The following is a 13775-nucleotide window of genomic DNA, read 5'->3' as shown; positions in this document are numbered from 1 at the left end:
ACCCATTCATGTTTTGACAGAAGATCTAAATATGCAGGACGCTCCTTCCCTATTAAAGCAGTGTGATATATTTTGGAGACACCTTTCTTTGCCCACATTACTTCAAAAGTAAAGTAAAGTAATGACTTTTGCCAGTTTTAATATTTAAATAACACTATCCTTGTTGATGTTTAGAATAACTCTAGCCAACTTCATAACTAAAAATTACTCTTGTCTATCCTATTTTCAGACAACCCCTTGCCTATTTGATTGTCTCATACCCTTGTACCCTTTCCATTTTTAAAATGACTATTTCTTATTTCAGTTTCAGAACTAATCTTGCCTGTTTCTTTATCAGGCTCATCCATGTCTACCTTTTGGAATTTACTTTTCTCTTACCTTTTTTCCACTTACCCTAACCTATTCAATTTTCAGAATTACCATTGCCTATTATATTGTTAGAATTACCATTCTCTATTATATTGTTAGAATTACCATCGCCTATTTTATTGTTAGAATTACCATTGCCTATTATATTGTTAGAATTACCATTGTCTATTATATTGTTAGAATTACCATCGCCTATTATATTGTTAGAATTACCATCGTCTATTATATTGTTAGAATTACCATCGCCTATTATATTGTTAGAATTACCATTGCCTATTATATTGTTAGAATTACCACTGCCTATTATGCTGCTGCTATTACCATTACCTATTATATTGTGGGAATAACCCTTGCTTATTATTTTTTAGGAATGACCATTGCCTATTCGATTGTAGGAATTAAACCTTGCCTATTAAATTGTTGGCATTACCCTTGCCTATTATATTGTAGGAATTACCATTTGACTGCCAAATGCACATTACTTTTTCTACTTTCAGAAGAATCCACAGATATCAAATTTCAAAATTATCAAATTAAGCATCTCTGAAAACTCTTTACCTATTCTGATTGGGAACTGACTCTTGCTCCAGATTCTGAAGTCAAACAGTATGTACTGGTACAAGTGTTGTAGTAATATTCTACTAACATTAGCCATCTCTACCAGTAACTGGACGGCCATCAATACATTCACATCCACCAGTTTGGGATTTACCTGAAATATCCAAGCAATAAAGCTGTACAGTCTAACTTGTCCGAAGTGGTCACCATCAAATGGACAGCAAAACCATGATCACATAAGACAAGTGGTCCTTATATACAGGTTAACATTACAAACATATGATTTAATCATAATTGCTGAATACAGGTGGTCGCTGAGATAGGTTTGACAGTATATGTTAATGAATATTTGGTAATAAAATACTGCTATCAAGTTTGTGCATGACCAAATATATCAAAGCCTTGTCTACATACCAAATTCCTTTCACTCCTACCTTTTGTAGCAAAGCTCCTATGGTAGCAGCAGCATTTATCCTCACAAATGTATCTCTGTTAGTAGGACTGGCATGAAGCATGTGTCTTAGTAATGTCAGGAAACCTGCTACTTGATTCTGCTCTAATTTGGCATCTACATGTAAAGTACAAGAAAAGCTACTTTTTAGAACTTGAAAAAGTTAAGCACTGGGTTTGTAAGAATGGTGGGTGATACATCAAGAACAGCAAGGTATTGGACACTATGTCATACTAAGAATATCCCAACTCAACCATCCCTGGCAAAGGATAAGAAAGATGAGAAATTTCCATTACCCATCACCTAAATAATTACTAAGTCGTGTGGTAAACAGGAAGCAGAAAAGCAACAAGTCATCATGCTAAAGCAATTACCCAATATCTAAGCAGTCCTTTCAATAGAAGCTGAGAAATCTGTGACAGAAATATGTAATCTACAGACTAATGGACAGACCGATGGACAAAGTGATTGCAAATTAGAGTGGGATGTACATAAAAAAATCCATAAAAAAATACACATTTAGTTAAGATGCAGGTTGCAGAAAGAATGAACTATTTGAAAGCTGGTTGAAATGAACATTTTGATTTTCTGTGTATCCAATCAAATATTAGCTCTGTGTGCCAAACAGTCAAGGCCCCATTTCCTACAGGGAGGCAGGGAATTAAGTCAAGTACAAAACTATCCCAGCACTACATGTGTTAAGTGTTTTCTTCATTTATTGCATACATTTCAGTTTTACAAAATGATTTAGGTGTACCACAACAATGACTGAAATTCTAATCAATTAAATAAACATACATGTATATGGATAACATATGTCAACTAAAAAAGATCATCTGGTCATTACAGATAATTTTTTAAAATAAAAAACAGACCATAGCATAGGGAAATAAATAAACACCATATTCACAAGCACCCTCCCTTCAGAAATAAACAAGACTCACAAGAAATTTCACCAAATCCTGATTGCAATTGTCCAGATATAAGACATCTTTATTTTCCTCTGCTGATCTTTTTTAATGCCTGTCTCTATTTCCCCACCCTAAATTTATCTTTTTCAAATCATCTTTTGTTTGCCCATCAAACACCTATTTACCTGCATATGAGCTGCTTGGTCTAATAAGAACCCAATCCTCGTCTGTAGGTGAAGCTTGGAATACACTATTTATAGAAGCTGTATCCTCATTCATTTCTGGTACAGGTGATTTGTTGACTTGTTCAAGTAAGGGGAATAACACTTGAATACCTCCAATACAGTTTATTACATCCTGTTGAAAAAAGAGACACAGACAATGAATAGCATGCAGTTGGACATATTGTCAGGCTGAGCATATTCTTACTTGTTCAAGAAGTGGATATCAAAGAGCAACCAAAATCATTTACATTTGCCCCATCTTTATGAAACCACACACCAAATTTGAATAAATCCATCAATTGGGAGCCAAGATAATTGGTAAGAAAATTGGACAGGTGGATAGAATGACCGACAAACAAGATCATTCCAATATAACAAATATCTGTTGAGTGGGGGTATAATATGTCTATATATAATATCAACCAGAAGAATAAGTTTAAGTGAACTAATACATGAAGTTGGATGCTTTTCATGCTAGGCATACCACCAGTCATTCCGTACAGTCAAATTGGGAAAGTCCAACAAGATATGAAGCAACCAAAATTGCTTACAACATATGCCCAATCCACATAAAGCCAGATACCAAACTTGAAATCATTCCATCCATTGGGAATGCAAAGAAATTAGGACTGATGAAATGAAATAGGGCAAAGTGATTCCAATATATTATCCACTCATTTATTGGGGGTATTATATGTCTCTATTTCTTCTTTAAAACTCAATATATCTACAGGTTCATTTATTATCTGCCTGATTCCTTAAATGTAACAATTCCAATTTTCTGCCTTTGTAATTATTGATCATTTTATTCACCCACAAACCTTGATGTCCCATGTGACACAGCACTGACCAATCAGATTTCCATGATTCTGGTTCCCTGTCAGATCAACAATTACACCATCCTTATGAGCCTATAAAAAGTAAAACAGGATTTCTTTATAAACCCAATGAAACTATAAGCATTCAGATCAATATACTATAGTTTTATATTCTAAAACTACTGTTAGAATTCCTGGGTATTTCATTGGTTGTAAAAATACATTAAAATACTGTTAACTAAGAAATTTTGGCATCATCTTTTTTTTTTCATGGTTTCTACAATCAATCTACTTTCACACAGTTTTTAAATTCTAAATTCATGGCATGTTCATTTTCATGTTACAGGTATTACTGCAAAAATAACAAATCCAATTTGTTGTAATTAAAAAAAAAACACTGCATTGATGAGTTTGAGTTATCTCTCTTTGCTTCTATATCTAAGGCAACCTATTAGTGTTATATTAATGAATAAATAGACCTCAAAAAACGAGTTAGTATAACAACCCATTTTGTTCTGGTAGGCCTAATATTCAATCCTGATTTATAAGGATCTATACATCACCATATCTTAGCAGAGTAGGGTTATATTCCAGGATGCTTCATGGCTTGCAAAAAAGTACATTTAAAACCTGTAAGTCTTCCTTTTGTCAGTAAGGATCTACACATGAACATACCTTAGCAGAGTAATACAGAATAGCCTTGCTGTGTAGATCATTGAGTTCTGATCTCTCCTCATCATCAAACATATTCTTATGGTTTGGTCCTATTAAACAAAATATACTTGTATTATATTATGAATGCAGATTTGTGGAGTTATTTCTATAATTATTATTACCAGTTGCAATTTACATGATTTGATTAAATAAAGTTACATCACTTAGTATTCATGGATGTTAGTTTTAGATAGAAATTTTACAGTAAGTAATAAGAATGAAATCGAGTTGTTTTGCTTTATGATGTTATATACAAATATCACAACTTTTTAAAATTGCCAAGAATGAGCTACATATTAAGATAAAAATATGGCATTAATGGAAAGTGATACTCTGTCACATAATGGTGAAAAAAAGGGGAATTGCAAAATGTTTAAAATGGCCTAACTCAAAAACTGCATTCTGAATTATAATGAAAACTGAACTTGACCAGTGTTGTATAATACATAACTACTGGGCAAAGTTTCAGATCAATGGACAGACATGCAACTATTTGGAAGGTATCAAACAATACCTTGCCACTTCATGTATGAGGATACAAAAAGTCAAAAGTCATCAGAGCAACAGAATCCTTTCAGAGGCAGTCCATGTAAAAATCAGGCAGATCCTTTGATGTGAGTTGCTCATGGTAAATTTTATCCCACTGAATTTTTTGGGGTTTTTTTTTTGTTCCAAGGTAATATATACACTATATGTATGTCAAAATATTTAAAGTTTGTTTTGAATCAACAATGGATGGCTCAGAAAAGGATTTTAAAGTCCCCTAACAGGGCAACCACATTTTGCTCAAATTAAAGAGTTATCTCCCTTTGCAATGAATTTTTATGCTTTTCTACATAATTTATTTCTCTTTTAGTGTTGCAGTTAATTCAAAACAAACATACAACTTTGAAAAAGGAGCCATTTGTGATATGAAATGGATAAAAAATTGTTGAAAACAACATTTTGTCATGTGCCTCCCACTGCCTCACTTTTGCCTGGAAACCCTCTTAAAATTAAAAAAAAATCACCTCACTGTAAACATACCATTAATGTATACATGCTAAGATAATTCTAATCAATGTATATCTTATGACAAACTTCATGTATATAAACTTTCAGATTAATTCATTCAGATTTGTGTAGAACTTTGCAAGTCAATTATATAAGTAACAAGGTTTATTAAGCATGCTTATTGTTCATTGAAATAAGAAACATAAATAAAAAAATTTTCTCCTTCTCAAACACTGTGTATATTATAATAGCACATAAAAAGTTGATGTTCAGGTGAAAGAGTTGGTCTTCCGTTAATTAAGGACAATCACTTGATGACATTCCTTGATTGGAAATTTCAGTACTGAAATAGTAGTGGATAATACATTACAGAATTTTTGTGCGAAAGAAACTTGCTGTATTTATATTGGCATTAAAAGTACAAGAAATATGTAGTTAAATTCCTGTACAAGATTTCTCTACTCGTGATAGTTAAGTTTTAGAGAAATCTTGTAATCCCAAAGATCACTGGGGAAAAATCTGTTACTCCCATGAAATCTGTAGATGACTTGGTAATGTAAAAAGAAACAAAAACTCTTGCAGAAATTTAATAACCACCCAGTGGTTAAAAAGTTGCACATATTTTTAGAATGAGAGAAAGAAATTTAAACTTTCTATCAGACACAGATTTAAATGCCAAAGAAATGATAGAAATTTCAAACCTCCTTGTCAATTGTTTGCATGATTATCTAAGGTAGTTCAACATGTGACATTCAATCAACAGAAGACCAACTCTATCCCGTGAACATCATCATTGTATGTGCTGTAATAATCAAGTAACTCTAACTGATGGATTTTACATTATAATTTATCATGCCAAATGCAGAATTTAAATGTTTCACTCTCCAAGCCACATACATATCAAAGTATAATATTCAGTCAATAAATATATGCTATGCAATAATGCAATATATGCTATAATTGTGATACTACCGATAATTTTTACTCAGGGTTGAGAACACTTACTTTTAGCCTTTTCTGCAAAACAGTACTAATGGTTGAAATAACAACATTATTGTGTTCGTTTTTTTTTTTTTTTTTTTTTCATAAAATAAAATGTTTACTTTTGGTCAAAAATTGGAATTGACATTACAGTCCAAAACATGATTACCTCAAGTTCTTCTCTTTTATCATTCCAATTGATCAGTTATTTAGCATTCATTTAACTTAAGAATTACTTATTTCATATTTGTAATTTTTGCATACTTGCACTTCAAATTAAACAAATTCTGCAAAAATGGTATGTAAAAAAATTCCAATGTACTGTTCAGCTTCATGAAAGAAATAAAATTCATCAGCCAACACAAAAAGTAGTTATTGTAATTCCACTCATCAGTTTCTCAAAGAAGGCAAAACCATAAGTACCTGCAGTGTACAAAGCTTTGATCTGGCTTGGTGTGATGACATCATGGAATACACAAACTGACCCAAGCTGCCCATGGAGTACAATTGGAGAACCCCAATCCTCATTCTGCTTTCCACAAGGCACAGTGGTGACACCTGGCTCATTTGAACTGGATTTTGATTGGACAGGAAACATTAACCTAAATGGTGACTTTTTCTTGACCTCTGCACTGGCATCTGATTGGTCAATTATTGCACTGTATGAAGATTTGGGGCAGGGTGAACCAACACGACATGATGTAAATGGCTAGATATAGAGAAAGAAGAAAGATTAAAAATTCATTAACAACAACATACAGTGCAATACTAGTATCCATACATTTTATATTGGCAATTGCATTCTCAGGTATCAAAATTTTTGCCCAATTCTGATAATTAATTCATGAAATAACATAGATCGAACATTTGCTCCTATCAATATGTTATTCATCCTGAGAATATATTTATTTAAAAAGCAAATAAATCAAACAACAAAACCATCACAACTAAAATCTGCATAAACCTGACATCTTCTCACATCCTTCTAAATGATATAATGCATTGTAAACTTAAAAAAACCTTCAGTCTATGAGGGTTTGATGTAGACAGGTTTATTTGTAATTCTTAATCATGAAATAATATCTGAATTGACAAATGGTGAGAATGCTACACATTTGAAGTGGCAAACCATTAGTATGCTACCACTATATCACTCTGTTATTACCAATAAAACAAAATATTTTCAGTTTCTAATTCTTATCAATTATGTTTGCATGTTACTTTAATTTACTAGATGGTGATAAAATATTTGCAAGTGGTTTCCAGTCCATATTATAATTTCAAATTTTCTACCTTTTTTTCATTTATCAATTTCCCATACAGCCAAAAAATTATTTTAAACTGACTTGCTCATTCTCAAACAGACAATTTTTACATGCCTCCTAAAGCATGCATGCTGAAAATCAAAATTGTGATATTCTCAATAGAGAAATATGTAATTTATTTCAAGCCTTTCTTCTATGAATCGACCAAATAAAATTAATTATTAGATTCTGATTGCCTCTCGTCCCTAAAAAATTGACAACAATAAAAAAATGATTGGGACAGAAATTTCAAAATCATGACTTTTTTCGTGTCAGTTTCTAGTATTGAGATTTCATTTCTTGCTGATTAAAACAATGTTACTTCTCTAAAACTGATGTGGCTATACGTTTAGAACATATCAATACTTTAAATAGCTAAAATTAAACTAACAAATATCTTGTAAGAAATAAAAAAGATAAAAAATAAAATCCTCCCAACCACCCCATATTTTTTGTGAAAGATAGATGAGAATCTACCATTTAAATTTTACATGGTCATATATATATCACTATCTGATTGTAAATCTACATGTATTTTAACCACTCCTACATACAGCTATTTTTAACCAACAGTACATACATCTGTCATGCTGGGAAACTTTAACTGTGAATTCTGTGTCAGTTTACCATCAATATAGATATTCAACTGACTAACTGCGAAGGGTCTTCTAGAACTACTGTGTACTATATCTATACAATGCTGCAATACATAGAATACGTGTAGTTAAGAATACATGTAAGTTTGTTATGAACAAAAATATACAGTACTTGAACCAATCTTTACAACTGAAATCAGATTTGCCACCAACCATTGATCATTGAATGAATTTAAGGACATGAATTTTTAAAATTTTGAATCAAAAGTAAGGCTTATAGCTTTATATTCCATTCATTCAAATACAACTTCTGAAGTAAAGAGGAATCCATCATCCATAAATTTACATGATAAACCATGATCAGATCTGTGGCTGTTTATTGTTTATCAATTCATCATAAATCAATCAAAATTTGATCATTGATCAGTCAATTTGTTGCACCGATTGGTTTTTAGGACTAAACATGTACCAGTAATGGTATGTACCAAAGAAACATGTACCTTATAAGTATTAACACCCTAAAATAAAATGTTTTATCCAATGAAATTTCATGTTACAGTGATTGTTGCATAAGAATCAATATCTATCCATATCAACCCTTCTATTAACTGGGATGATTTTACGAGGTCCACAAACAAAGCGGAAATAGGCAAAATTGGAAGTAAATATACAGTAAAAAAAGAATCGTAACTGTAAAGTCCAGATTTGAAATAGCGGAATTCTGCTAAAATGCAGAAAAAAATCATCCCTTTTTTAATTAACCTTATACTACATGAATTACCCAATGTCCATCTCCAAGGATAGTATTCTCAACCAAAACTGAAGAATGTTCCTTCTTGTTGAATACAGAGATTACAATATTAAACTCAGCTGTCACAAAACACTCCAGTCCACATCCCGTTGAAGATATAAAGCTTGAAAATTAAATACAATTGCATTACAAAGGTAAATATTACAACATGCATGTATGTTAAAAATTATATGGAAACAAATGTTAAAAGTGACAGAAAACCAGTAGCATCTTATTTACATGAAAGCAGGGCTAAAATATAAATTGCTTGAATTTTTTCTGTCACAAATTACCTACATAATTCAGAAATAATGGTCTGAAATTTGAATGCACCTCACAGAGTTTGTGTTGGTTGAAAGTCTTAAAATTTTCCTGTTGGTCTAGACATCATCCATATAACATGGAAGTTCAGTATTGACAATGTTGTTATTTGAGAACAAATAGCCTCAAACTTTATTTCTAAAATTCATATTGTCTGTTGCTTGGCATTTGATGGATGACTATCATATTAACAATCATATCACATCTCTTACTCTTATATCATATTACAAGTTGGAAATGTAATTTTCTAACACTGTGAAAATATCAAAATATGATCCTTTACACCACATGGAGTCACAATTACCTCCTGCCTTACCTCCAACCCCACCCCAGCTATAACTACCTGTACACTTGTCCTCTATAAGTACGGTCCACTACACCATGGGGAGTCACATCTACATCCAACCCCACCCCAGCTATAACTACCTGTATACTTGTCCTCTATAAGTACAGTCCACTACACCATGAGGAGTCACATCTACCTCCAACCCCACCCCAGCTATAACTACCTGTATACTTGTCCTCTATAAGTACAGTCCACTACACCACGAGGAGTCACATCTACCTCCAACCCCACCCCAGCTGTAACTACCTGTATACTTGTCCTCTATAAGTACAGTCCACTACACCATAAGGAGTCACATCTACCTCCAACCCCACCCCAACTATAACTACCTGTATACTTGTCCTCTATAAGTACAGTCCACTACACAATGAGGAGTCACATCTACCTCCAACCCCACCCCAACTATAACTACCTGTATACTTGTCCTCTATAAGTACGGTCCACTACACAATGAGGAGTCACATCTACCTCCAACCCCATCCCAGCTATAACTACCTGTATACTTGTCCTCTAGAAGTATGGTCCACTACACCATGAGGAGTCACATCTACCTCCAACCCCATCCCAGCTATAACTACCTGTATACTTGTCCTCTAGAAGTATGGTCCACTACACCATGAGGAGTCACATCTACCTCCAACCCCACCCCAGCTGTAACTACCTGTATACTTGTCCTCTATAAGTATGGTCCACTACACCATGAGGAGTCACATCTACCTCCAACCCCACCCCAGCTGTAACTACCTGTATACTTGTCCTCTATAAGTATGGTCCACTACACCATCAGGAGTCACATCTACCTCCAACCCCACCCCAGCTGTAACTACCTGTATACTTGTCCTCTATAAGTATGGTCCACTACACCATCAGGAGTCATATCTACCTCCAACCCCACCCCAGCTATAACTACCTGTATACTTGTCCTCTATAAGTACAGTCCACTACACCACGAGGAGTCACATCTACCTCCAACCCCACCCCAGCTGTAACTACCTGTATACTTGTCCTCTATAAGTACAGTCCACTACACCATAAGGAGTCACATCTACCTCCAACCCCACCCCAACTATAACTTCCTGTATACTTGTCCTCTATAAGTACAGTCCACTACACAATGAGGAGTCACATCTACCTCCAACCCCACCCCAACTATAACTACCTGTATACTTGTCCTCTATAAGTACGGTCCACTACACAATGAGGAGTCACATCTACCTCCAACCCCATCCCAGCTATAACTACCTGTATACTTGTCCTCTAGAAGTATGGTCCACTACACCATGAGGAGTCACATCTACCTCCAACCCCATCCCAGCTATAACTACCTGTATACTTGTCCTCTAGAAGTATGGTCCACTACACCATGAGGAGTCACATCTACCTCCAACCCCACCCCAGCTGTAACTACCTGTATACTTGTCCTCTATAAGTATGGTCCACTACACCATCAGGAGTCATATCTACCTCCAACCCCACCCCAGCTATAACTACCTGTATACTTGTCCTCTATAAGTACAGTCCACTACACCACGAGGAGTCACATCTACCTCCAACCCCACCCCAGCTGTAACTACCTGTATACTTGTCCTCTATAAGTACAGTCCACTACACCATAAGGAGTCACATCTACCTCCAACCCCATCCCAGCTATAACTACCTGTATACTTGTCCTCTAGAAGTATGGTCCACTACACCATGAGGAGTCACATCTACCTCCAACCCCATCCCAGCTATAACTACCTGTATACTTGTCCTCTAGAAGTATGGTCCACTACACCATGAGGAGTCACATCTACCTCCAACCCCACCCCAGCTATAACTACCTGTATACTTGTCTTCTGTAAGTATGGTCCACTACACCATGTGGAGTCACATCTATCTCGGTGTCCAAACACAGCCAAGTGTGGAAGGAAAATGCCGGCCCTGGCCACTTCTTAATGCCTGGTAAATTTACAACCTGAAACATGATATTTTCAACAAATTAATGTATACTCAAAATACTCAATTGGGGAAAAGGGTACTTTTAAACAAATTATAAAGGTAACAGATCATGTCTCAGGACAATACAACCTAATATAAAAAAAACCAACTAAAATCTTTTTATCAGAAAAAAAACTTTAACCAAAACTTACATCATTATTTTCCTGCAACCTAAAGAAATGTAATGCCCCTTCTTTTCCCTCCCTCCTGGCCATGGTTGACAATGCCCTCATCATTCTGCTACAATATGGATTCTGAAAATAAATGATAAACTTACAAAAATTGAAGAAAGTTTATCTGCTGAAACTATTTCTAATTAAAAACTGAGTTCAACAATTTTGGTATTTTTGACAACTTCAAACCTATGTTTTTCTTTTTTAATCTAATGCTGGAAAAAAATAAACATTGTAAAATAAAATAACATAGAAAGTTTTCATTATAAAATTTGTAGCTTAATTTACAATCTGAATTTTTTACCTGATTCTCTTCCTCATCCAGCCTAAACAGACCAATCAACTTCTTTAATTCTATCGCTGTTATTGATTGGGTGCCTAAACACTCTAACAGACCAATCAAAAACCCTGTAATATATAACCATGCTGATACAAAAAGTAGTCATTAATAATGACTTTAAAAATAAGACTACAGGTTCCCCCCAACGCCTGTAACCATATACAATGTATTTAAAATATAAAGAAAGTTGTAGAACAGGAAGATGGTGTTACTCAAGTCTGATTCCATGTATATATAAAGTATATCTTAGTGTTGAATGCTGGTATTGTACCATTATGCATTTGTACTTGATTCAAAACCTCTAATTAGACATGTTTTTTTAACTCTAATGAAAATTTACATTTTAGAGAAACAAGTTTACAATATTTTGATACATGTTCATCTTTTATATTTTCTGTCCAAAAACTCACCAACTGCTTTAGTATTAATTTGTTTTGCTCTCTCCATCACCTGTAATATTGCACCAATCATTTCATTCTGACAACAATTCATTTTGTTGTATGTTCTGGAGCACAGTGTACCAAGGCTCTCTGACAGCCATATTTGAAGGTCATGTGACTGAATGTCAGGTAACCAGTGCAGTAACATAATGGCTGCTTGTGTATTCTGAACTAGCAGGTGCTTGGTACTGTCAAACTCTGTCTCTACAACCTGTAAATTGAGACCATGATGCAGATTTTTAGATAAATTGGTCTTAATGGCAAGCCAGTCAAGTTTAGCTATCTACCCAGATAAACTGTGTTGTTTTCATTCAATATCTTCTATCAAGACATTAATATCCTTAGCAGTATATTTCTATATTCTATTTTAAAAAATTAGCAACTGTGTAAATTAATACATTTACAATAATCAAATAAACCAAGATTTCAGGGGTAATCAAAATAATATACTCCAAGGTCAAAGGTCAGACAAACAGAACAAAAACATGAAATAACCAAAATCACATGTAGAAAGAAATGAAAGTAAAACTAAAAAACTGAGGGCGATGTAGGTAACAAATATATTACAACCAAGATAGTTAAAGAGCATTACTTTCATCTGCACCATAAGAACTGATTTGTTCAACATGTTATACTTTTCCTTTCCTCTTTCATCTACCCCGGACTTGACATTTTATGAGCAACTCCATGGGTGTTTCTATAAAAAGCAAAGAACACTTACCCTACCAGTGAACCTGGTCTATGCTCCCAGTTTTTAGTGGAGTACGAGTTGCTCATGTACTTTGTTTTGCTATGTATGTATTATTCTGGTTATTTAATGTTCTTTGTTGTGAGTGTGTGTTTTCCATGTCTGGTCTTTGTCCTTGAATTACATTTTTTTTATTTCCGCTAGAATCTTTGTTCCCTTAATTACTCTTACAGCATAAGCTTTATCAAGTGCTTAAAATACCAAGATATCTATCAAGATTTGAGAAATCTGATAATCCATCAAAGTAAGACACTCTTTCTCTAATTTCTTAAGACAATGTAATTCACAATGAAGTTCATATTTGCTCAACCTTTATGTATGAAACAATATGGAATTCTGGGATTGCTATTGTTCAGGATGTCCATGAATGGTCAATATATATTTTACAAGAAAGGAAGTTGAATTTCTGTTTTGGTCCAATGAATTCAATTGCATTATCTGCCAAGAAAAAAAAGCTCATATTTGTGATTAACAATATTACACAAAGGGTCAAGAGATGAATACATTCTCAGGAAATTAGAGAAACCAAAACCCCACATTTTACATTTTATTGGTAGGCTTTGTTTAATATGTCATTATACCAAATTAAGAACAGCTTTTAATAACTCCATAGACGGCTGTCCAAGACTCTTCAGAGCTTCAACAAACTTGACATAGCCAACCCTAAGGTGAAATCTCTCCTACAAAATAAATATCATTGTTATTATAGAATTTGTTA

At 33.9% G+C, this 13775-nt stretch overlaps 1 protein-coding gene across 2 annotated transcripts in view; it reads right to left on the bottom strand.

The window, feature by feature from the left end:
• Nucleotides 1-13775, bottom strand: part of LOC148599374 (neurobeachin-like protein 1) — a 71839-nt gene that overhangs the window by 43872 nt on the left and 14192 nt on the right. The window contains exons 12-25 of one of the 2 annotated variants that reach the window (XM_088557071.1): nucleotides 13639-13737; nucleotides 12280-12520; nucleotides 11834-11937; nucleotides 11509-11610; nucleotides 11200-11333; nucleotides 8701-8833; nucleotides 7904-8023; nucleotides 6443-6728; nucleotides 6044-6055; nucleotides 4007-4095; nucleotides 3335-3424; nucleotides 2475-2646; nucleotides 1362-1495; nucleotides 928-1081 (exon numbers count right to left, since the gene is read on the bottom strand). In XM_088557071.1, the coding sequence (XP_088413197.1) occupies nucleotides 928-1081; nucleotides 1362-1495; nucleotides 2475-2646; nucleotides 3335-3424; nucleotides 4007-4095; nucleotides 6044-6055; nucleotides 6443-6728; nucleotides 7904-8023; nucleotides 8701-8833; nucleotides 11200-11333; nucleotides 11509-11610; nucleotides 11834-11937; nucleotides 12280-12520; nucleotides 13639-13737 (1870 nt within the window). The remainder of the gene's footprint in view (nucleotides 1-927; nucleotides 1082-1361; nucleotides 1496-2474; nucleotides 2647-3334; nucleotides 3425-4006; nucleotides 4096-6043; nucleotides 6056-6442; nucleotides 6729-7903; nucleotides 8024-8700; nucleotides 8834-11199; nucleotides 11334-11508; nucleotides 11611-11833; nucleotides 11938-12279; nucleotides 12521-13638; nucleotides 13738-13775) is intronic. The other variant, XM_088557072.1, reaches the window with a different exon arrangement.

The sequence above is a fragment of the Perna viridis genome, chromosome 13 (assembly GCF_037379345.1).
Source record: "Perna viridis isolate PV_CMFRI_1.1 ecotype Kerala chromosome 13, ASM3737934v1, whole genome shotgun sequence".
Lineage (NCBI taxonomy): Eukaryota > Metazoa > Mollusca > Bivalvia > Mytilida > Mytilidae > Perna > Perna viridis.
This window is presented reverse-complemented; position numbering and strand designations above follow the sequence as displayed.